Source organism: Bombus vancouverensis, chromosome 15 (genome assembly GCF_051014615.1).
Source record: "Bombus vancouverensis nearcticus chromosome 15, iyBomVanc1_principal, whole genome shotgun sequence".
Lineage (NCBI taxonomy): Eukaryota > Metazoa > Arthropoda > Insecta > Hymenoptera > Apidae > Bombus > Bombus vancouverensis.
The window spans coordinates 9,460,011-9,484,452 of NC_134925.1; the positions used below are offsets into that span (position 1 = coordinate 9,460,011).

General features: G+C 37.5%; 4 protein-coding genes across 7 annotated transcripts; 2 read left to right on the forward strand and 2 right to left on the reverse strand.

Moving 5' to 3' along the window:
- The first annotated feature begins 854 nt into the window (after window positions 1–854).
- LOC117166283 (uncharacterized) lies at window positions 855–9,311 on the forward strand. The gene is made up of 6 exons (XM_033350132.2): window positions 855–1,107; window positions 5,948–6,170; window positions 6,504–7,234; window positions 7,679–7,880; window positions 7,958–8,176; window positions 8,552–9,311. The coding sequence occupies exons 2-6, from the start codon at window positions 5,985–5,987 to the stop codon at window positions 8,630–8,632; spliced, it is 1,419 nt and encodes a 472-aa protein (XP_033206023.2). The 5' UTR covers window positions 855–1,107; window positions 5,948–5,984; the 3' UTR covers window positions 8,633–9,311.
- On the reverse strand, window positions 8,850–10,857 carry LOC117166290 (ADP-ribosylation factor-like protein 3). Of its 2 annotated transcripts, XM_033350142.2 has the most exons (6): window positions 10,754–10,857; window positions 10,191–10,319; window positions 9,989–10,120; window positions 9,471–9,707; window positions 9,340–9,386; window positions 8,850–9,250 (listed from the first exon to the last, which is right to left on the reverse strand). In XM_033350142.2, the coding sequence occupies exons 1-5, from the start codon at window positions 10,754–10,756 to the stop codon at window positions 9,345–9,347; spliced, it is 543 nt and encodes a 180-aa protein (XP_033206033.1). In that variant the 5' UTR covers window positions 10,757–10,857; the 3' UTR covers window positions 8,850–9,250; window positions 9,340–9,344. The 2 variants fall into 2 exon arrangements, with proteins under 2 accessions (XP_033206033.1, XP_076480860.1); XM_076624745.1 differs by having other exon boundaries at window positions 8,850–9,386.
- Window positions 10,438–14,021, forward strand: LOC117166288 (RCC1 domain-containing protein 1). Of its 2 annotated transcripts, none has more exons than XM_033350139.2 (7): window positions 10,438–10,512; window positions 11,058–11,312; window positions 11,380–11,570; window positions 11,860–11,989; window positions 12,063–12,189; window positions 12,463–12,637; window positions 12,717–14,021. In XM_033350139.2, exons 2-7 carry the CDS (start codon window positions 11,062–11,064, stop codon window positions 12,884–12,886), a joined length of 1,044 nt encoding a protein of 347 aa, XP_033206030.2. In that variant the 5' UTR covers window positions 10,438–10,512; window positions 11,058–11,061; the 3' UTR covers window positions 12,887–14,021. The 2 variants fall into 2 exon arrangements, with proteins under 2 accessions (XP_033206030.2, XP_033206029.2); XM_033350138.2 differs by lacking the exon at window positions 10,438–10,512 and adding an exon at window positions 10,774–10,914.
- On the reverse strand, window positions 12,948–16,434 carry LOC117166289 (uncharacterized). 2 transcript variants are annotated; one of them, XM_076624741.1, is made up of 6 exons: window positions 15,055–16,434; window positions 14,721–14,887; window positions 14,026–14,200; window positions 13,864–13,959; window positions 13,374–13,579; window positions 12,948–13,121 (listed from the first exon to the last, which is right to left on the reverse strand). In XM_076624741.1, the coding sequence occupies exons 1-6, from the start codon at window positions 15,267–15,269 to the stop codon at window positions 12,973–12,975; spliced, it is 1,008 nt and encodes a 335-aa protein (XP_076480856.1). In that variant the 5' UTR covers window positions 15,270–16,434; the 3' UTR covers window positions 12,948–12,972. The 2 variants fall into 2 exon arrangements, with proteins under 2 accessions (XP_076480856.1, XP_076480858.1); XM_076624743.1 differs by lacking the exon at window positions 13,864–13,959.
- Between the last annotated feature and the right edge of the window lie 8,008 nt (window positions 16,435–24,442).

The following is a 24,442-nucleotide window of genomic DNA, read 5'->3' on the forward strand; positions in this document are numbered from 1 at the left end:
GAGTTTATGGTAACATAATTTATTCATCTATTGTACATTGCGAGATTTGTTTCAAACTTTACCAATACAACCATGATGATCGGATCTCATTACAGTATTAATGAAATTCCAAAATGTGAAAGTGTAACACACACAATATATTCATCAAATGTTTGTGTAGACGTTGAAATATATAGCTATGTATGTAAATATATAGCTAAGTGTATAGCTATGTCACTATGTATCACGGGTGTTAAGCGGTTTAATATGGTCGAATGCCAAGAGACAGTGGTTATCGAAATCTTGGCAACTGGCCATAGAATTTCGAACCGGTTAGGTGAATCTTTGTCGTGAGTAGATGAGACTCGACCTTGGCACCTCGAATTCAACGGATTGCGCCTTGTTGACGCGTGTTCTCTAAATTCGTTTCGGGGTCAATGACTGGTTGCCAGCAAGGGCCACCGAAAGTGGCGATCCTACCCACGATGCAAGCTGGTTTTATCGACCTATATAGAGGAAATATTTTTATAATTCTGGTAATTCTTCGAAATTCCACAGAAGGTTCGTATCTTTTCTGTTTCCATTTCAATACGTGTAGTTTGATATTTTGTTATTCAAACTTGCTGGTTTATGATTGAAAATATGTGGAAGAACCGCACTAAGCAATTTTAAGAATCAACAATACATATGAAGATTATACCAACAAAAACAGATTTCCCACCTTTTCTCCGTTTATAAGTAGTCTTTGTTTATTCAAATAAAAAATTTAAAAAAAGTGCAGTACTCGAACTTTCGAACAAACAATAATTCAAGATTCTTTCATGCAAATTCGTATTTACAGCTGCATACACAGAACCTTCGGAGAATATTTGAGAATACATCAAAGATACAGAAGGTGGCAAGGAACTACAAACGATGCACGGTGTTATCGACTTCTCGCTCGCTGCTGAATGTACCTACCTGCTTGGGTAGGTAAGTACCGTTCGTCGAGCTACCTTCGACGGCAGTCACGCCACAACCTTCGTCGTGTCAGGTGCGCACGGAGATCAACGGGACTATCTTTGGTTATTCGCGAAGTCTCTCATTGCCGGCGTCAACGCAATTCTTCTCTGAATCGCTGGTGTCCAGGTAAATCCACATATTTGGAATCGACTCGAAAGTTCATCGACTTTCGTGTGTTTTTCAGCAATTTTTGTTCGTGAAAAGAGTTTAAAATGTATGTAAAAATGTATGTGCAAAACTTGTTTCTTCGTTGGAATGCAAGAGCAAAAAATCAGAAAACAAAGCCTGAATTTCAAGTGAGTCTGAAGTTAGAAGATTCGTAGGAGAAGATGCATAGATTAATTTTGATGGAATTCGCAGCGTTTTCATTTTAATCCGATGTGCTTAGATATACGATGCGTAACGAATGGCGGTGTGTCAAGCTTCAATGATCATAACCATCGAAAACATAATTGAACACGCTCTAGTTGATCATAACTACCGTTGTTGCGCTTTTCCGAATTTTCATAACCTATTAAGTAACTCGATTGTAATACCGTTTTCTTTGCTTCGTTTCCTCGTGCAACTTGTTGCGCGATTCTTATCGCTTGAAATTTCTTGTGTACGTTATTGCCACCGAAAATTCAAGGTTTCTCATTATACGAAGCGATAGTTTATCGGTCGACTCGTAAACACAATGAAAAGTTGCATAATTCGCCGATTAATTAAAACAGAAACATGTTGCACTTTGACGAAACAATATTGATGGCAAATATACGTTGTGACCGATTTATTTTTAAAATAAAAGTTTATTTCAAGGAAACGTGTACGAGGAAACGAATAATCGTTCGACATAAATTTTAAACTATTTCGTAAAGATGTCGTAAATATTGTAAAACAAGCAAATTATCGCTATCTACGATAAGCTATCCATAACAGTGATATAACTTTGAGCAACCGGAATTTACATAAATGACAAATAGAAATACATCGCGCATAAACCAATTGTTTTTTCGTTTCAGTGTTTGCGAATCCTTTTAAGATAAAGTTTATTTTTAGATAACAGAGGCAATAACACAATAGCGAATCAACACATTACATAATAAGGTCGCGTTTCTTTAATTCGTAAAGCAAAAATCTGCCTACTCCAATCTTACGTCTTATTCCATCTTCTATATCCTGCACCTCAAATCTTACATTATGTATCCTTATCATGTATCCTACAACCGATACTTCATTTTTCATACCTAATAAGGTAAGTACATTAAAAAATTGTATATTAAACTCCACGATTTCTATTCCACTTCCACCGCTATTCACATATTCTATATCCTACATCCAACATCTAATATCCACTATACCATATCCATTATCCCAAGCCTCTTGTACAGTTCATAATACCATCCCACATTCCATTTTTCATATAGCTTATATCACATCCTATATCCTATTAGTATTACTAACCTATGTCTTTCCATTCTATATCCCGTATCTCATAATCCCATTCTCAGATTCTATATCTCATATACAATATACCAAAAAAATGTCTGTCATTCTTAGTTTCACAGTACATATATTCATCCCATATCTAACATTTCATGTTTTCCATTTCCTCTCTTGTTCCATATCTAGTACTTGCAGTTAATATTTTTCACCTTAATATCCACAACACGCATCACCATTCTACATTTCATAATTCATATTTCCACCATCATTTTATAGCACATTTCCTGCATGCCCTGTTCTGCATCCTATGTAGACGTTTCTTTTCAAGACAAACTACTAATTTTCCCGACCACATGCCCCATATATCTTACACATTTCCAAGCACATGTCCCATATCTATATCCAAATTTCTTACTCTTTATTTCATTTCCTAATTATTAAATTTCCCGCCGCATATTTAATATATACAATCCAATAATCCCTATTTTATACCATTGCTCCATTCCATACAGAAGGTACAAATTATCCTATCCAAAATTACAATTCATTAAATCCTACATATACACCATCCAATACCAATATACTACATCCAATGTTTCCCATCCCACACCGCTACACCATTCCTTAGTGCCGATATTCTTTGTTCTGTGTCCCTCACCACGTTACCCCCAACCTAGTTCATTAAATACATCCTTTCAAACTAGACGCACGAGATACATCATAGACTGTCCACAAAACATACAAAACAGTACGAGAAATCGACTCTTCTCACAAAAGAAAATCACTATCCCACAAAATGAAATTCGTTGTCCACAAATTGCCCACAAATTCCACAAAAATCGACACTTACCACCATTGCTATCCTACAAAACAAAATTTGTTGTCCACAAATTACTCACAAAAAGGAATTCATTTTCCACAAATTAAATTTATTCGATTTCTGGTGGACAGATTTGTGGACGGCGAATTTCATTTCGTGGAATAGCGATCTTCGTCTACGGAGGTGTCAATTTTTTGTGGGTCTTGTGGGAAATTTGTGGGATGTCACTTTCGTTTTGTGGGAAATTTGTGGGATGTCACTTTCGTTTTGTGGGAAATTTGTGGGCAACGAATTTTGTTTTGTGGGAAATTTGTGGGCAACGAATTTTGTTTTTGTGGGATAACGGTTTTGATTTGTTGGAATTGAGATGTCCTATAGGTTCAGTTGGTTATAATTCACGCTTTGTGGGATACATATTTTTTTCACTTAAATTGTATTTTTCAATTTTTTTGCGGGACTGACGATGTTATAGGAAATAAGAAATAAGAACTGAGTTTCGGATAATTGGTAGTATGATTTGAAATGTAGGGCGAAGGAAATAAAGTTTGTGCTCTGCAACGTAGAGCAGAAGATATAAGATATGGTTATATGCTGTGGAAACTAGGATAGAAGATAGAAGGGGAAATAGGGAATATGAAATATTTGATATGGAATGGAGAGGTGAAGTTTTGGAAGTAAGATGAAAAATACCGGTTAGAAATACCAGTTATGAGGTATAGGATGTGAGACAAGGAATATGAAGGATAGAATATGGAATAGAAAAGTGAACTATGGAATAGGCTTGGGATAATGGATGTAATGGGATAATTTCAGTTACTTTTTTTAAATTATGTTTTAACGTATTATTCTTTATTTCCAAAAGGATTGAACTCGTAAATATTTTTCTTTAAATGAAACCTGCGTCACGCTTATAACAACGGGGCTGGAAAATTTGCACGCCTGGAAAGCCAGAGGCACGGAAAACGATATATGGTTTAAATGGATCGCACGGGATGGTAAATTGTACTGAACGAGTATAGAAAAATACTCTGACCGTGTCTAACAAGCTCTTTTAATTACGTAGTAAAATGTCGGTTACGTCTATACGTATCTATATGTATGGATGCTTGAATGCCTAATAAGTGCTTATTCTTATCCTCTTGCCTTCTGCTGGTTTGCATCTTGACAGAGCTGCGTCACCTATCCAAGAACGGTACGCGTTGTTGAACAAAATCATTAATAATACACGAATTGTACCGTTATCCGGTTGACTCTTTGCTCGGAACGCTTATTCGAGCAGAGGAGACTGAACAGAGAAGAAGAAAAATACAAGAAGGGAATAGAAAGGACACGTAACACGATGCGCTGGAACATCGCGAGATCGTGGTTCCCCGAACCTGGAAATGATGTCGATGCCCGGATGACCTTGGAAACTAACCACGAACCGAGAGTTCTCCTCGCTTTCCCTCTCGTCCGCGCCAGAACGATCTGCATTCTGCACTTTCTGTGTTCACGATCGAAATCGATAAATAAGCTTGCCTCACGCGAAACACGCTGGCTAATTGTAAGAAACACTTTCCTGGACGATTTCACCGCGTTACACTCTGATTCAGAATGTTTTTCGATCATCTTGATGCTCCATTGTCTTTCTCTTTAAGGTTCGAAGCTCGATTTTTCACGGTGAATCAGAGAAGAAATTTGTTTAAAGAAAGAAAGAAGTCCGTTTTCAATTTCGGTGCCGAATGTGAGAAATGTGAATCAATTGACGGTCGTTCGATTGACGCGTTGAGTTCGGCGCGTTGGAGGAACGATGAGTAACAGTCTGTACCGTTAGCCCGAATCGTTTCTCCAACTGGAGAATGTCAATTTCATGCGGTTTACGGTACTCAAATTGCGCGTTAGAATACAACGCTTCGATTGTTGGTCAGTTCCTTTTCAATCACGATCGTCCTTCGGCTATTTACTTCTGACAGACATTGATCTACTGTTCTCTCCGGGTCTGTATGATCCGAGATAGATGATTTATTTTCATAGATATTATTCGAATGTAGATAACTTTTAAATATTTGATCCGAGTATTTAATATAATTTTTCTACCTTCTGTGTATTTCGCGCATTTTCTAAATAAAGTATTCGAGAAAGGAATATATCTGGAGAGATACAGACGCGATGAAGTGAAGGGAGCAATAGAGTCAAGTCGTGCCTTAAAGGACTATGTATCTTGCGAAGCTCGAAGACGAACTAGATATAATTCTGTCAGTAGCCAGATTGATCAACTGAAATTGATCAAATTTTCTAGACACTCAATTTCATTAATCAAGTGCATAAGTAACGTAAGTTTTCGTAAATTTCTTGATATACTTAAAACACGACATATACATACATACATAGGAGTAGGAGAAACGCTACTTTGGGAGATTCTAGGAAGATTTATGACATGGCAATCGAATAAGGGACAACGTTCAACTGATCGTTGGTCGGATAGCATTCCACGTGCAACGGTATTCAAGTGTCCACGAGCCGAAACGTTTCCGGTGTATTACTCACGCTTAAAATCCTGTCGACGACCTGGATACAGGCGCGGCATCCTAAAATAACTCGACCACGATCAAGATCCGGTTGAAGGTGAACGACTTTTCCATGTTCGTCGTGCTGTAGGACCGAGAATCAGATTCCAGAAATGTGAAAGAGGGACATGTTATGTTAATCTGTCGCTTCGTTAACAAATCTATATTCTTGCAGAAACAAAAGACGGACAAAAGAGAAACAATAAGGAAACATGCGGTTGCCGAGGACGTGCATCCTGTTGGTTCTGCTGGCTTCGGCGAAATGCGAAAAACACGAAGAGGAGGATACTTCAGCCGTGTTTCTCGAGGCTGCCAAATCCTTCTTCTCGAATAAGGACAATATTAATGGTCTACAAGGATTGGCAAGAGCGTTCTTGCAACCGGATGGCAGAAAAGAGGTAAGATGGCACTTGGAGTATAGTTGTTTCCACTCGAAGAGTATTTTAACATTTGTTTCTATCGTTCGTATCCGATACCACAAATAATATAGTATGCATAGAAATATGTTTCAATATACTACAAACACTTTGATATTTGCTAATTTATGTGTCACGAAATTATAGGAAATTAATTTAAAAATCTATGACATACGTAGAATGCGTAAAAAATTAGCTTATTGGTTGCATATAGCACAATTTCTAAAATACGAACAATTAATTATACAGATCTTTACTTTTGCAAATGTTCATATGTTAAAAATCGTAGCAATTGTATAGAATTCTATCGAACAGGTCAGCAACGCTTTCGACGGAAAGTCCAACCTAGACGGTATCGGTCAAATCGTATCTGGCATAGGAAGTTTATTCTCCGGGAATGGAAACAGCCAGGGAATCGATTTCTCCATGATTGGCTCGGTTCTCGATGGTGTAATGAACTCTGATAAAAGTACCAAAAGAACAGCTAGGAGCGTGGAAACAAATCAAGAGCATAGAATCGATCTGGAAAACATCGTGAACGTGGGAAGCATGTTGATGGGTCAACGTGGCAATTCCGAGTTATTGATGGGGTTGATACCGATGCTGCTGTCGAATCTTGGCGGCGAGAGCAACGAAGTTGACAGTGCGCCTAATAATATACACGATCACTCTGGACATTCTTGGTACATGCCACCGATCCTTGAAAATTTGCACGTAATGTGGGACCACTTCAGCAACTCGGAACTGGGTCAAACATTGTGGAAGAAAAGTGGTCTGGCGCAATTTGTCGGCCAAATGTCAGACTCCGAGGGACGTATCCAGTACGAAAAATTGCTGGATAGTTTCGAGAACCCAGGCCTGCGTCGCAGATGGATACGATCGCTGACGAATTATATCGGAGAGTGGATTTCCCATATCTCTGATCCGCAAATTCAACAGCGCTACTTGAATACTGTTCAGTTCGTGGGAAATAGTTTCTTGAAGTCTCAGGGATTTCCAAAATCGGCCATGTTCGATTCGATGAGACCGGCAGAAAGTCTTTCTAGGTACTATCGCCACTGCTCTAGTTATGCGCTTATCTGCTATAGTTATGTCTTAGTTATGCTATCTATCATGCTATAGTTAACATTTAATCTCTTCGCTGTTTTTAAAATGGCGATGTATTGCGATAACAGTGCAATCAAATTCTGGAAATAATTTCCTTATGTGAACTTAGTGTATGGATATTTATCCATTGATAATAGAATATATGTACATATACTTTTCGTGTAATAGATTTTAAAACAAGAAATGCATATTATACATAAAACACATAAATAATACATAAATACATAAATAAATATTTGACCATGTATCGTCGCAACAGTTACGAACGAACAGTATATAAAACATTTTAATTGGCAGTTTTCTGAATGGTTAATCAGTTAGAAATCAATAAAATAGCGCTTATTTTGTGATTTCCATTTCATAGCGTAATTATATTTCGACAGATTAGTGAACGCAGTGGGAAAGAGGTACTTAGGGATGAAAATCGACAGTTCGCAGTATATCAAACCAGCTGTGTCGTACATCAAGGAGTTGATCGCCCTGGCTTCCGAAAAAGGATTCATCATGTCTCGAGTGAACGCCAGAGGAATCAGCAACAAGCTCAGTGATATGATCAACAATGACATTATTAATCCAATGTTACAGGTAACAAATGAAACAGAATATATAATTGAATCTGTTCTATTATAGAATCGTATGTTAAATTAAGAATCAATTTGCAGTCTTATCGAGCGTACAAGTGGGCAATTAAAATGCCGCAATGCGCCAGTCAAATCTTGTGCACAATCAATGAAAGGAACGAACAAGATACGGAGCAGCCTCGTTTAAGAAGTACCTTATTGAAAGCGACGAGTTTTCCTGCTGCTTGGGCTGTCAGTTATAAATTAGGGACTAATTTCTGGGCCCTGTATGGAGCCATCATGGAACATGATAAGTGTACTGTAAGTGAAATGTCTTGACAAAGTTAATACAGAAGAGAATAGAGATATGAGATAGGGTAGAATATCTACTATCAGTGCTATTATCAAAAATTAACGATTGTGAAAAATTTGTTTGATTAGTTTCAATCCGAGATAATGATGATTGGTAACTAACAAATATTTAATCATCTATTATTATTATTATAGGACAAGTCACTGTCGTTTGTTGAAATTATTATTGTCAGATATTTTTATTCGAATCTACTCTAAAACTTCATAGATTAAAAAATAAAATAAGTATCTCATATTTCTTTCTCTCTGTCTCTCTCTCTTTCTCTCTCTCTCTCTCTCTCTACATGTTAAGAACTATGTTGATATATTTTCTTCAATTCTTAGCAAAAATATCCAGCTGACTGCACAGATTTCCATGAAGAGGAGATACGAATTAAAACAGAGAACATTCACAGTGAACTTTAATATCTAATTAAGTGTACCTTGTGAGAGACATTCGCGATTTTTAAAGTCAATTTCACGAATACACAGCCGTACCGTATGGCTGTCATTCCATGCGTAGTATATAAGATTATTAAGCGTTAGGGAATAAAGGAAGAGAAAGCTGAATCACTGGAAAAGTTCAAAAACGTCTTAGTGTACATAGAAACACAGCTGAGAAAGGAGTCGTCGAATAAGTAGATTTTTAATGTTACGAATTTTTTATTTATCTCGAATCTCACGCGAGGAATATTCACTTTTTTTCATGTACATTGTGTGATTCTTTTACTTCCACGGTGCTAAATATTTCTCGGTCAAGTGTCGTGAAATCAACAGTGATCAATTATAAGAGCACCAGTTTATAATTATTTGTATGCATCTTCTTTTTGATTCGCTATTATATTTATTTCTTTCTTTAATGGAATCTCTAAGAATTCTATTTCATAAGAAGAGCACTTGTGAGAAGGTACGTATTATAATATAGATATATTCTTTGGGACGTCGTAATTCTGAGCTTACGAAAGCTCCTTCCATGAAGGCCGGAAGTTGAATGACTAGATCTATTCGATCGTGTTCATGCGTTTGCGTTGTTTGCAACAGCTTCTGTAAATATTAGGTAAAAGCCAAATAAAACGTATGTTGGATGTACGAGGTACATCGTAAATCGTTGCGGTTTGTTGTTATTCTTTTACCAGCATTACTTCCTCTTGATGTTCTTGCATGCCCATTCAAGACCCTCCTAAAAAATGACGAAATTACGTTACGACTTTAATAAAATGCAGTCCACGACGTTTAAGCTTGCTGCGTTAAAAAGTTTTTGCACCTTGACTCCTTTTCCTTCGGTCGCGATGCATGATTGTATCTGCCAGTCGCGATCCTTGATATTGTGCAATCCAAGACCTTCGGCGATTTCGGCTGCTGTGACAGCTTGTCCAAGATCTTGTTTATTTGCATAAACCAATAAAGGAACAGCTTTTAATTTCTCTTCCAATAAGAGTTCTGACAACTCTTGACCTGTTTCTTCTAGTCTCTTAACGTCCGCGCTGTCCACGACATATATCTTTGCGGAAAAAAAAGAGAATGCAAAAAACTTAATGTTGAATCAGAAATCATTCGAGATACTATTTCACAAAACATTCGTTCAAACGTAAAACATCGAATAAAATAAAAAATCATTTCCTTTGATGGCTAAATAATGAAATAAATCGAAGAAAAATCAGTTACATATTCGAATAAACCACCTATACAATAATTTCGATATAACATCTGACTAAATAGGGTAATATATGTATCATTTTTAAAATATTTTGTGACAGTGTTTGAATAATTGAAATAACTTACTAAAACATCCGTATTTTCAAAGTAATTTCGCCAATAGGGACGAATTTTTCGAGCACCTCCAATGTCCCAAACGTTCAATTTGAATCCTTCGCTTTGGACGCTCTTTATATTGAAGCCTTGTGTCGGTGTTACCTTTAAGAAACAGAAACTTAGTATAACAAACTATCAAACTATAATATAAATTAATTGCAAAAAGAAATACCTGCGTAATATCTTCACTGGCCAAGGATTTTAAAATCGTCGTTTTTCCCGCATTATCCAATCCCAGAAGAAGCAGTCGTAATTCTTTGTCTGGATTGGAACGCAATTTTCTCAAGATTGATAAAAGTCCCTGTTATTAAATACACAAAAATATGAAAACATTTTTTAACCTTGTTCAAGCAAAGATCTGTATGGTATTTAAATTTTTGAATTTAAAACGCGCGCCTATTAACGCAGCAGACGAAATCACTTCGCGATGGCATTGGTGTTGTCGAAGGAAGTGTGTCAACCTGTCGTCAAAAATTTCAGAATTTTCTACAAATGTATGTTTGTTTATATGAGCGGAGTATAAAATAAGCAATAAATAGAGTTAAATAGCGAATTTTCATTCAGTGAAACGCATTGTGATAAAAGCTGTGACGTTTAAATTCAAGATTACAAATTTTAGGTTATGTTTCGTATATCTTGTCTATCTTGTGTGGGAAACAAATATCGTTTAAATAGTACGTAAAGGTGCATAGTAAGGTTGAGTGCATTAAAAATCAATTATCTGCGATTTATTACCATATTTCACCGTTGTTTATTAAATTGGAACAAAAAACGTGGCAGTAGTCGATCACGACACGTCAAGCGTTTGGTTATCGTCCCTCGAATTTATTGTGTTGTTTCTATCGTATCTAAGGAAACTGGTGGTATCTGCGTCACTTGACCAATAGTCTTTCACGGTATTTACATATGTAAAGACATAAATCAACAGATACATAATATTTAACTCTATTTTCATGTCAGCCTATCTTCTACTTGAATAAGTATATAATAAATAAAACATTCATATCTTTATATATAAAATCTTTATTTTGCTTTGTAGAGACATGCCATTTTATTATGCTGGTTTTAATACCAGTACATTGTTCTCTAACGATGGAGATATCAGCTTTATAACAGATTCATTTACTAAAGTATCGTTTCCTGGAATTACCGATTTTCAAATAGGTTGGAGTTACTTCCTCATTTGGAAAGGGAATGAGCTATACATTTCTAAAAAACTTGAGGAAAATAATAAAGATACAGGCGCAGATACAAATATTCAACTAATACAACTACCAAAAAAGTCACTGGATAGGTATATTCTTGGATTTAAATAATTAAAAACATATAGACGTTTTAGTTCAACATTCATATTTTTGTAGTTGCAAGCAAGCTGCAACTGGTAGGGACAATATAGTAATTTTATCTAATGATAATGAAATATGGCTATATAAGATCTATGAGAATACTTGGAAGAAGATAATCAATTTTATAGGTGATAGCGACAATTCAGAAAAGGAGTATCCTATTAAAATAATACAAGGAGGATGCACTGTAGTCCTTACTAATTTAGGTAAACATTTGCAGCATTGAGTGCAAAAGTGAACTACACCAAATCTTTTTCTCAATATAAATTTGTAACATTAATTTATTCCAATAAGCTATTTTATTCATCATGCAGCGTATATTAATCATATAGAAGTGGAAGAATTAACTTTTTCGAAATGGAGAATATAACGAAATTAACTAGAAAGCAAATTATTCAGTTTATTTAGTATTGGTGTTAGCCCATTTTTGCCATATTTTAGAGTCTAAATATTTCAAATACTATAGTTTATGCACATATCTAAAACGTGGTTTAGGTCGAGCTTTTAATGTCCCTATTCTGATTGATATACCAAAGAGGGTTCGATTCATAGACATTGCTGGTGGATTTGACCACACCATCTTGTTAGCAGAGAATGGTGACATTTATTCAATGGGAATGGGAACGTATGTACTCGATCATGTATTATTTCATAAATCAATACAGTCAAAGTAAAATGGACTGATTCGTACGAAATAGGCGTGGCCAATTAGGACACAATGATTTAGAGGACTGCGATAATCCAAGAATCGTTGACGCTTTAGCTGGCATTAAAGTAACGCAAATATCGGCTGCGGGTTGGCATACTGCCGTAGTAACTGATCAAGTAAATAAATATTTAAACTGCGAATATTTATGCAATCTTGAAAAATTAAACAGAATCCATATAACGTGCAAAAACACATAATATATTTAAAGTAAGATTACTTATTATAATATTTAATAGACGAAACAAATTTCTATTTAAGTTCCATTTCTTTAGTCACGTTCATGAAAATATAGGATTGTATAAACATTCGCAGTTTATAAATATGTTTCATACTACTAGAACAAACTAAATCGATGAACATAGTTGGCAATAGTTATTTTTAAACCATAGGGTGACTTATATATGTGGGGATGGAACACAAATGGAGAATTAGGGCTGACAAAGCAAGAGAGCAAAGTAGTTGCTACACCCACGTTAGTAGATTTCACAAACGATCAAGACGAGAATATAGAAGTTTCTGTGAAAAAAGTTCACTGTGGAAATACTTTCACCATTTGTATGACGGGTATATTTAAAGACAAAAAAAAGAAAAGATATCGTTATTTCAGAAAAAAATGCATTGCAGAAATTTACTTTTCCAACAGATGATGGAACGCTTTGGGGATGTGGATGCAACAAATACGGACAATTAGGGCAATCCCCGGAAAAACTTTCGAGTTCTTCAAAATTTATTAAACTCGACGTTCCCTTACGTCCGGAGAGTATTAAAGATTTTAAGTGTTATGAATGGGGCACAGTCCTCGTAACAGACTGATATTGTAACTTCGTCCAATGGCTAGTTTTACAAAGGAAAAATAAAGAGGACGTTTTCCAAATATTTGCGTGTTCGGTTATTTAATGTTATGCATCAGGCGTCTCGAATATTTCCGAAGATTCGTTCGCTTCTATTAATGGCAGAATAAATAACCGATTGGTCAACAACATTACTTCATCGTCCAAAGAAGGCGGAGGTGTTGGGGGTATTTTGTAATTTGTTTTAAGTTTTTTGCCTGTAACACAGAGATGATTAATTTTTTCTATCTGCGTATTTTCTAAACTGCAATACAACTCCATTTACTGAAACGTAATTCGTTTTAATTAACTAAACTGCATATAATAATAGCATAAAAATAGCAGAAAATGCATAAAAAATAGTACGTAAAAATTGATGAATTTCTATTATATGAATTACTTATTCCACGACGAGTTCAAATAAATGGAGTTCTATTGCAGAAGAAAGAGTGGTTTCATGTTAGCTTCACCTGCTTTATTATCCTTTTTAGATTTGTCCATTGTTTCGATTTTCTTCAAACTTCTTTGCAATTGCATATTAAAAGGGATCATCTTAGGATCTGCCGGTTTCACTGGGCGTGGTGTCCGGAAAGTAAATGGTAAATTGTAAGTCTCTATCTCAATTGGTTCCACGAAAACCGCGTAAACGAGGGCGTATCGTAGCTCGTTCGCGTACCTATTTAACAAAAATTGTTTTTATTTTCTCGTATTACCGTCTATTCTTTCTATTGTTTGGTAATAAATAGACTGCGGATAATTTGTGCATTTATGAGAACGTGTTTCCAAGAATGTGTAGAATGCACATAATGCATAAAATTATATAAGGTATTCAAAATATAGTTACTATATAGTTTAGCGAGCGAAATAAACCTCAGTTTACTTCCTATTTCTTTAATTATGTTTATAAAAATATGAATTTGCACAAATATCCGCAGTGTAATGATGAAACAGACAACTTACATATCGTAAGTAGCTTCAATCACGATATCTAATACTGAAACTGGATCGATAGTACCCGAAAGTTTGATGTCAGCTTGAGAAGAAGGTTCTCGTAAACTTGTCACGAATGTACGATCTATTATTAAAGCATATAATAAAAATTGACAAGATTGTTTAAACTACCTTCTTATCGATTGATTTCCTGTCGACAGTCTTTCTTCTATTTCTTCACCTGCTTCGCGTTCGTCCACGATTTCGTCCCAATATGGCATTTGTTTCTGTTCAGATATTTTGTTAGCTGCTGCGATGAAAATGTTTTTCAAATCTCTAAAAAATCCTTCCCGAGTATGTTTCCTATCTTTGTAAGTAGAATGATTTGTAAGTAGAATAGCATATAGTAGCAAATATCATACACGTACATTATGAACATGCCTCTTCATAAGTATTAGGATCCTTCTGGAAATGAAGAGAAATTACAAAATCTAGAATGTTGTTATTTTGTTCGAAACTTTGAGACACAAAGAATCTGTATGTTCGATATTATTAGGTTGTTCGGAATAATAGCTCGTTCCAATATTTTAGGTACGAACAATACGATTAAGCTTCTCGTTTACGTTTTTCTCTCTGCATCACTGATCAATTTCGCTGTTTATAATTTATACTGTTAAATGTTTCATTACGTTCGCGATCTTTTGGCTTTATTGGAATTTTATAAACGATCCCACCTAGCATTTCGATTCTATCGCTTTCCACTAATACATAATTCTGACCGATTAATCGTTCTCCTAATATCTGAGTGAATTATCATGTTTTACCGAGAATTAGGAAATGTCCCAATGCTTATGAACGGGAGTGTAATTATTCGATGAATTTGTTACCTCGGAGTAATCTAATTTCCCCAGCCAACCAACTGACCAAAACACTCATGTAATACTCATCGAGATTCTCTCTGTATCGTATCATGTAAAGGACCAATGTATCCAAGAACCAAAAGGACGCCATGTTCGTGGCATAATCGTCAATTCCAAGAAGATCTCCTAATAATCTGTAGGAAAAGAAAAGATGTGGTATACTTGAACTCGATATCGTTCGATTTATAGCATTCTAACTTAATGAGTTCTTGAGGTTTGTCGTTTTCGATACTGATCGATGTGTCAAACAAGCTCTTGAACGTACGTGGAAGCGTTGGTAGAAACTTTTTGACAAACTCACCGCAAACATTGAATTCGTCGATCGACTCCGTTTCGGTTCGCTGTAATTAACAAGCAATTTGAATTTCGTGAATTCGTCGTTGAAATCAAGTTTCCGTTAACCAGTGAACGAAATGTGACGTATAGATATAAATAAACGTTCCGATTAGAAACCTTAATCGATCGGGCCCCTCCATTTTCCTTGATTAAATTCGTTCTTAAGTTCGACATTTCCATTCTCGTTTACCGGCGAATCTTCTTAAACGATGACAGGGAACATCTTCGATGACACAGGGCAATCGATGCTCGTTGAGACCGAATCGAATCTAGAAGGCGATCGTCGGCAAGATTTCGGGATAGATTGTAATAAAAGAATAGTCAGAGTAGAACGGTTCGTTCGTTTTTTATTCATTGATTTTATTTTTTAATTTTTTTTTCCATATTTTGTTCAATATTTTCAGAAAATAACACTCCAAAGCGAAAAAACCGTATATTCTCACCAATCCCAATGTGTGTATAATATATATATATTATACTTCTCATATATAATATATATGTATATATATATAATATATATATATAATGTATACTTTTATACTTTATATATAATAATATTATGTAGAGTATAGCGCACACTTTAGACTGTTATCGATACCTTTTATAATTTTATCGATAAATTACAAATATTGAAAAACATGAAACAGACACAGCCGGCGGAGACACGGGGACTTGGGCGTCCTGGGACATCTTTCAGCGGATCCGTGAAAAAAGATTTCTTTTGTTCTTTCGAGCGCGCCCTGTCGCGGCTTCCGTTTCGCTCGATAGTTCTCGGATTGGATAGCCTCGGTTTGATCGACGACCAACACTCGAGAAAGAGATCGAAAGATGGGAAGACCGAGGTGAAGTGGGCGAGAGAAAAAAAAAGAAAGAAGAACGTTTCTTCCCCCGTTCGTTCCTTCTCCCTCTCCGATTTTCCCGAGAAAGAAAACGGAAAGCTAAAACGGAGAAGCCAGGGAAACGGAAAACGCGACCAATAACGCGCCCCATCGGGACACCATTAAATACTTATTATATTATATTTCGGTCGCTCGAAAATCCCCGGGTCCCGGCGCGACTGACATTTTTTTTTTTTATTTATATATTTTCACACCGAAGTCAGAAAGGCAATACGCAGTATGAACTTACTTAGTACATTTGTGTGTGTATGTGTGTACGCGTATGTGTGTGGCTTTTACAACTATTTTCCTTTTTGTTTCTCTCTCTGTTTTCTTCTTCTTCATTTATTTTTGTTCACATTGGTTGTGGTTCTTCTGTTACTCTTGTTGTCGTTTTCCGTATTTTATTCATGTTCGTTCGTATTTGTTCCTTTTTTTTTTTTCTTTTTTCTTTTATATGTTTGCTTCCACGCGTTCCTCCTGCAACTTCCTAACCTAACAAAGCTTCCATTTTCTTTCCTTGCGTATCTTTCTTTTTGTCACGAATTTTCGCGGTTTTCGATCGCATCTTATGTAACTTCATATCGATCGATTATAATTATCCCTTTCACCTCTTCGTCTCTAGCGTTTCCCTTCTTTTTTTTTTTTTTTCGTCCTTCTTGTTACCGTTCAAAATTGTTTCTCTTTGTTTAACTCTACGCTAGATATAGTGCTGCTTCAATCGTTCGTTCCGTCTTCCCCCGTTCTTCCCGAGTCTCGATAATCATCCGAAGATACGTGAGAGTAAGAGGGAGAGAGGAGAGATGATACAGAGAGAAGAGAAAGGAGCTTAAGAGGGAGGTGCTCTCGGAGGGGTTTTGTGAAGTGAAAATCGTATACAGACGCAGCCAATTAAATTTTTATCGAATGAAAACGAAAAATGAAAAATATACAAGAAAATAAAGAAACGACCGACCAGACAGAAGTACGAAAGAAGAAACCGGTAGGAATAAGCGAGGAGCTGTGATTTCGAGTCTTTCTTTCCTTATTTTTTCTTCAATTTAGATATTCACTTGAATAAATATGTTCTTTCGTCTTCGCAGAAAATAATGGTATTGTGTACTTACATATATCGAGCTTCGTGTACACGCGTGTAAATGCAGTTTCGAAAATGTGCAATATTTGAAAGAAAGAGGAAATCACTGGCAGAAACGTAAAAACGTCTGGTGAAGTGCAAACGAAAAATAAAACCGTGGAAATTAAATATTTTCAATCGATTTTATTGAAAATAATACAACAAAATATCTCATAATAATAATAATAATTAAAAATAATTAATAATAATTAATGATACGTACTGCTCTATTCGGTATCTAAATAATCATGTCTTAAAACGTCATTTAAATAATAATAATAATATTATCGTCGTCATTATATAATTATCGTAATAAAATAAAATAAAATAAAATAAAATAATAATAATAATAATAATGATAAAATAATAATAATCATAAAGACAATAAAGTTAATAATAATAATAATAATAATTATATCGTATAATAATGCATCAATAAACAAACTTAATAATCTAATTATTGGTTAATGATTCGTCATCGTCCTTGATCGCTATCAATGGATCTTTTTTTCTTTACCTAGCCATTAATAATGGATAATTAATTAATTCATAATTAAATTACACGTTGCTTGGATATGCACATACAGATATAAAGTCGTTTTTGGTCCCACCTAACTGCAAACATTATATTCGTACAATTTTTTTTTTTTTTTTGTTTCGCATGGATCGCTTTACATGTAATGCGTGTATGTAAGTAAGTGTCTCTGTGTGTCATGTAAGGTGTTCGTTACGTGTGCCCAAGTTGCGAAAAACTATTGTTAACTACCGGTAAAGCTGTCGTTTCTCAAAAAATTTATAATCGCGTATACACATGACAATGTTCCATTTGCCCATTTTTTAAATCGCCTTCTGCCTTTTTATCCTTCCTTTCGCGGTACTTTAATATTTCTCTTTTTTTCTTTTTTCTTATCCTTATCACTCTCTATCACCTTAGTTCTTTCTATTTTCATGTTTCGCGGAACTCGTGATCGTTCCCCTCGGGCGGTCCGAAATAAGCAAAAGAAAGAAAAACGAAAAACCGATCGTACCAATGTCGCGACCAAATGTGATCTGCCGTTTCGGAAACTTTCTACTACCCCGACATCGTAGCTGCGTTTCGTTCCAAACGAAAATTTTGTATCTTTCTGTTCTATCAATTTTCAATTTCTTCCTCGTATTGCCAATTCGCATTTAGTTTCGTTTCCCGGCAATGAATGGACGCGTCGCTCGAGACATGTTCCCATTTTATCGAACATGTCTTCCCGCACTTCTACCACTGATATATTTTCCTTTTTTCTTCCTTTTCGAAAAGAAAAACTCTTTACAACTGGCATTTCGTTATGCTTCTTTTCTTTTTTCTTTTAAAATACGCTTAAGTTACCTAGTAACATTATTCTCACTAGATACATCGCCGCGTAAAGAGGAACGTGTTGGACGACGTCCTCCAGAGAAATTTCCTGCCTTTTTTTTTTTTTTTTTTTTCTTGGAACTCAAGGATGCATTTGTTTCGACGTCGTCTTCACGGCCCACTTTCCACGACAATATTTTACAGCCAATCGAGATAATTTCGACGCGGGACCATCCTTCGCGGTACCGCCTCTATTATACCTAATTTAATCTTTCTCATTAAGGCTAGATTACGCGAATTTTATTTTACATTTTCTCGCACGAATACTGGTTTATATCAGTCGCACATTTTTCTATTAGTCTGGCCATCCGTTACGACAATTCGACGAAGTCTTACCGTGAAAACTGTTGCTCGTTTCGCGCTCTTTGCGCGTTCTACGATTTTCTTTCTCGCTTCCTCTCTTGCTTTTCTTATCTTAAAACGTTATTTCGAGGATTAATTTGGAAAGATTACGCGAGAAGACCGCGCCGACTTGACGTAAACTGGACTCACAACACGAACCAGACTGTATGCGGGGTAATGCCAGTTGCACGCTTTCTCAGAGACGAATTTTACAACGTCGAAGGACACGTGCGCTTCCACCAATCGAATTCGGTTTAAATGCTATGAAAATAAATGCTATATATACAGTCGACTGACCATTCGTTCGCTTAACGGAACAAGTTATCGCTAATGTAGAGAAAGTGCAACTTGGATCAGAAGGAATGTTGACGAGTTAAAAAAAGAAAAAGGAAGAACAGAGTAGAAAATTATGGAAAAGAAGGTTTCACGCGGAAGCGCACGTTCTTCCAATTCGCCTCCTCGTCCGCTATTCGGCGAGACGATTGACACAACTTCACGGAACGCGAGTGAATTACATTTTTGGAATCGTTGTTTAGTCACGATCGGCTCGTTTCCGGAAGTCGTGGCAATCGGTCGATCGAACTTTCACGTCGCATCGTTAACACATTTCAAACATTATAACCTCACAACCATTTTGATAACAATCAACCTTCAACAAAAGAGCGTCCTACTTCAAAGAATCTTTAAAAAATGCGTCAGCCCGCGAATCCACTACCAGCGATACGCGTCACTCGCTTTGTTCTTTCGTAACCATGTTCTTCGCTCTACATCTCTCGAACGTTCCCGATAACCGGAAGTCAATCCTGCCGGCTGACGTATCACATGTTTCAAAGCTGCGAACCACGTACTTGCGATTTGTTCCGTACTCGCCACTCTCATTCACTCGCAATTCGCTCGAACGCGACTCAAAAGAATGCCCAAAGTATGTCTTTTTTCTCGCTCAAGCTTCGATCTCGACCGTTCACTGCGTTTACAGCCGTTTCCGCTAACGCCAAGAACGCGTGTACCAACCATTTTTACCCGAATGCTATAAAAATCTCGAGTTTTATCGACGATCGGTCGCAGTGCACGACTGTTGTCGTTTAATAAAATCGAAATCTCGATAATCTAAATTTAAGATGGAATTTCCTATCGAGCGTTAGACTCGTACGTTTCAAATTATAGTTGTAGCGGATGGCAGTTCTCACGAACTGTCATTCCGATGAATACGTTAGACGAATCAAATAATACCATATATATACATTTTTACGAGAATCGTTACAGCGCATTTCGTTCTTTGGATGTTTCGTTAATGCGAATATGACAGTCGAAGATTGTTTGGAAGTAATTTTTCATCAAAGATGCTTATACCGTCTTTCTTGGTTAACCATTTACAGATGTATCTTCTTTTTCAAAAGTCACCGCAATAATCTAATGATAGAAACCATTAAATTTGAGGAAAAGAGCATCTAAAAAATTACTTTTGGTAAAATGCACACTTAGTTATAGCTCTGGTAACATGGAATCGATGAATTTTCAAATTCATGGCAATCTTCAATTCATACGAGAACCTTCCTAAAAGTTACTTTTGCCATGTATCCGACCATTAATCCCGAAAGGGTGGAAATATCCGATCATTTAAAAAAAACATTCGAAAAGACGTTCTTTTATATCATCTCCGTTATTCTTCGTTCAATTAAAATACGAAAAACGTTAGATAGGATTAAAAAAAGACAGTAGAGGAAATCCTACCTTAAATGCGGAAGATCGATCGCGGTCGAAATGAACGGCAAGCGATCGCCGATAAATATCCATCCGTAGTCGGTCTACAATTATAAGTAACAATCATCGAGCAGATGTTTGGTTGGTGCACGCGGCCTTCCCAAGTCACGTATTCCCGATCCATCGGGCGAACACCGACCTCACGTCCATGAGATACGACCTTTACAAGCTACGAGAATCCGTTTAGCTCGGAAGGATCGTAGATCATCGACGTGGAGAATCCTTCTTGCCCGTTAATTCCGTAAACCAAGTGATCAACAGAAGTAACGTTACTAATTGCACGATTTAAAAACTCGATTTAAAAACACGATTTAAAACTCCAGCGATACCTATTTCTAGTCGCGCTACGATTACGTACATCAACTCTATACAAATTCGCGTATCCCGCGTCTCTCGCGCGTCCAATTTCTATGATACACGCGTTACAACTGTTCAACTGCCCCATTGAAGCGTATCGATATATCTCGTATGCGATACATTGGTCTAACGTATTCGTAATTGTGTCTTTCGACGAAAAATTGGTCTATCGATGTACGATTGTAATATGTGTATCCGCGTGTGTATGTGTGTGTGTGTGTGTGTCTATCATTTTTCGTGTCGTTTATGAATAAACCGTAGGCGTATTTGTTGAATACATATATATATATATCTGCGTGTGTATGTGTATGTATGTGTTTGATGTAAAAAGGTACAGATTTTGTATATAGGTGTTTCGTTTTGATGATCGATCCCGCTTGTATTCCTCCAACGAGCTCTCCCGCATCGTTATTTCGCGAAACGGGTGGAAAAAGGAAAAGCTTTCGAAACGAAATCAGAAGAAGATGCAAGCAACCGGCCGGTGTAAAGAGAGTAAAATAGAGAATGGCTGCCTGGTTGGAGAAAAGGGCCGGTGATTCTCGCTCGCACGTGGACGTAGGGCTTACCGTGGACGAACTCAAAGGGCCTCCCCCTCCCCGCGAGTTACGATCGAACGCGACACGCCGTTTTGCTCGATTTGCTCGTAGCGGCTTCGCGATTATTAATAATCGTCAACGAGATAATTAGCGACGCGTGCACACGGCGCGTGAGCGCGCGCGTGCCCCCTGCGCCGCCTCATAATTATCTATATATATATAGATATATTTATATGTATATATATATATAAACGACAGCGCCTACCGCCATAAGAATGACCGATAATCGATATATAATCATCGCGGTGTAAACAATAAATGGCGACACGTATATCGAGAGGTCTCATATTTATAATATATATCTATGTAACGCTTTGGACGCGCCTTTAAACTCCTCCCTTTCGATACGAAACGATAATATATAACTGTAAAATCCATGTGGAATATAAAAAATATTCTCTTGACGTTTCCTACCTAACTATATGAAACACTGCGCTAAGACTGTATACTTCGTTACGAAACGTATATGCGCGCGCGCGTTTGTGTGTACGCGTGTACCTGTTTGCGTCTGTGTATGTACTGTAACGTTGTATACGTTGTCCATGTGTTTCACGTTCGTAGCTGTGTGTCTCTGAGTGCGTGTGTGTGTCTGTGCGTGCGTGCGTGTGTGTGTGTGTCTGTGTGCTGTGTGTCTGTGTGTGTATGCGTGTGTAACTGTGTTCATCTACAACGTCTGTCATGTATGGTATATTGTAGTGTAACGTATTCGTATATGTGTTCCGTCAGCTTTACGTACGATCTTTCTGCTCGAGCTTACGCGAAAGTGTTACGTCTAAGAAGCGAGGACAACCTGGGGTCCAGATCTCGACGTATACCTGACCGGTAGCGTGTTCGCTACACGGGAATGCATCGATCGCCCGTCTCGAGATCTATCGTTCTTCCTTAACGCGACAGAAACAGAGAAAGAATCTGCATGAGCTGTCTGCTCGTTTTGAGGAGTCGCGCGTGGGAATGGACCTTCGGCCGCGTCTCAGCCCGTACAAACGTCTCTTAATTCTACGAGATATGCCGCTCAACGAAATAGGGCTTGAAACAAGGAGAGGTAGGGCTAGCGGACAAGGGCAGGGACACAAGGGTAGAATGTATATAGAGAGTCGCGGCCAGACTCATCGCGTCTGGTCTTGAAAAGGTACGAAGATCATTAACTCTTAACGCGTGCAAAAGTGTTACACTTGCATTGTACTTGACGAGCGATTACAAGAAAGGGACGAGATGAGAGATAGAAGTGAAAGAGAAAGAGAAATAGAGAGAGAGAGAGAGAGAGAGAGAGAGAGAAAGAAAGAAAGTGGGAGAGAGAGAAATGAAACTTAACATCGGCTACGTTTAGCGGAGGTGTCGACGGTCGACCGTGAATCGATCGATCTGCGCGTCGGAAATACACCGTACATATCGATACACTGGAAACTTAGCGTCTCTATACACAGGGCTACCTAAGAAATAAGCTTCCGGCAGGCGAGATTTAAACGATACGCCGCGCCGTTCGAAACACGCCTGCGCGAAAGCGTCCACGGTTTTCTAACGTTTTGCTCCGTTTACTTTACAAGACATTAAGACTGGCTCTGTTGCGATTAGACGAGTGTTCAACGAGTGTTTTGGGATCAGGCTATTATTTACCTACGATTTCTTTCTTGTCTTTCATCTTTGCCCTTGTTTCACCTTTCCACGTTTCGTATTTTCGCGCGCGGATTTCCAAATTCGTATAGATACAGCGGGGACACCGGGTGCCATTCCGAGCTTTTTGCCATTCGACTAATTTCGGGAGATTTTCGCTGATTTGCGAAAAATCGCGCTTCCTCGCGAATTCCTTAGTGGGAGTATACCGTCGTTGAAAACTCGATGAAGGAAAAACAGTGTGTTCCGGTAAAGGTTAGTTAATCGTGTGTCGTAATCGCAGCATTCGTGGGTGATCTGATGTGTGTACGTGTGTGTCACGGTTTACAGAAAGTGATGCATAATGTCTACGCGGTATGTACAAGGTTGATTTTCTATCCGACGCTCGGCAAACACCGCGTCGGTGTTTGCACGATTTATGCCCAAATTAGATATACAGTTGATTAAACGCGTTATTCTCGCGCCTTCGCCGTGGCAAAGCAGCGCGAAGAGACGATCGCGAGCCGTCTGTTTCACGCGCAAAGTCCACGCATCTTATTAAAAAAAGAGCGAAAAGCTACGAAGATCCTCGCGGAATGTGTGAAGAAGCGATTCACTCGTTAAACTCCTCGTCACTGGCAAGTCGATACGGTGTGAATGCCCTGTTCGCCGATGGTAAACGCCAATTTTATACTTCTTCCCGGTGTAACGAAAGAGAAAATAAGGGAAAGTATATATCGAGATCCACGGGGAAAAACGACGCGCGAATCAATCATTTCGCGTTGCATCGATGAAACGGGCATGCGTGATATTTAAGGCTCGTTTCCACCGTCTTCGACGGCTGATATCCTTCCCTTGCGAATCAAGCGACCGTTCGAACGTCCATCGTTCCTCTGGCTGTCGTTTGTGCCCGTTCGAAAAGTCGGGCAACGTAGAAAGTGAACGTTTTTTTTTTTTTTTTCTAGAAAATACAACGGAATGATCGTGGAATGATCGACATACCGGCAAGAACGATCGTTCGAACGTCGTTTGCTTTCTTATTTTTCTCGTTCCTTCAATTTCGATCGACGAAGAATTCGTGGAAGAGTAACGTACCACTAAAGGGGAAATAATGTTCGACAGTGCGTTTATAGGTGAAAAGTCGATAGAGAAAAGAAAGAATTGAAGCGGCCAAGGTGTAGAAAATAAAGAACGATCGGTAACGAAGCCTGGAATAGTCGGTGCCGTTTGAAGCTTTCCCTCTTTGCAGCTATGCACGCGTATTATTCGACCGTTTCACTCTGTTCCCGAGAGTTGTAAGTACTTTGGAGGAAAAGAACGGGAAAAGA

Coding starts and splice junctions, on each gene's coding strand:
- LOC117166290 (XM_033350142.2), bottom strand. Junction 9,708..9,988: donor TTGAAAATACGGATGTTTTA/GTAAGTTATTTC, acceptor TTTTCCGCAAAG/ATATATGTCGTGGACAGCGC. Junction 9,387..9,470: donor CCGAAGGAAAAGGAGTCAAG/GTGCAAAAACTT, acceptor GTCATTTTTTAG/GAGGGTCTTGAATGGGCATG.
- LOC117166288 (XM_033350139.2), top strand. CDS start 11,062: ATGCCATTTTATTATGCTGGTTTTAATACCAGTACATTGTTCTCTAAC. Junction 11,571..11,859: donor TGTAGTCCTTACTAATTTAG/GTAAACATTTGC, acceptor AACGTGGTTTAG/GTCGAGCTTTTAATGTCCCT. Junction 12,190..12,462: donor CTGCCGTAGTAACTGATCAA/GTAAATAAATAT, acceptor TTTAAACCATAG/GGTGACTTATATATGTGGGG.
- LOC117166283 (XM_033350132.2), top strand. CDS start 5,985: ATGCGGTTGCCGAGGACGTGCATCCTGTTGGTTCTGCTGGCTTCGGCG. Junction 6,171..6,503: donor AACCGGATGGCAGAAAAGAG/GTAAGATGGCAC, acceptor TCTATCGAACAG/GTCAGCAACGCTTTCGACGG. Junction 7,235..7,678: donor CCGGCAGAAAGTCTTTCTAG/GTACTATCGCCA, acceptor ATATTTCGACAG/ATTAGTGAACGCAGTGGGAA.
- LOC117166289 (XM_076624741.1), bottom strand. CDS start 15,269: ATGGAAATGTCGAACTTAAGAACGAATTTAATCAAGGAAAATGGAGGG. Junction 14,201..14,720: donor GGAAATTAGATTACTCCGAG/GTAACAAATTCA, acceptor CTACTTACAAAG/ATAGGAAACATACTCGGGAA. Junction 13,580..13,863: donor ATTGAAGCTACTTACGATAT/GTAAGTTGTCTG, acceptor TTTGTTAAATAG/GTACGCGAACGAGCTACGAT.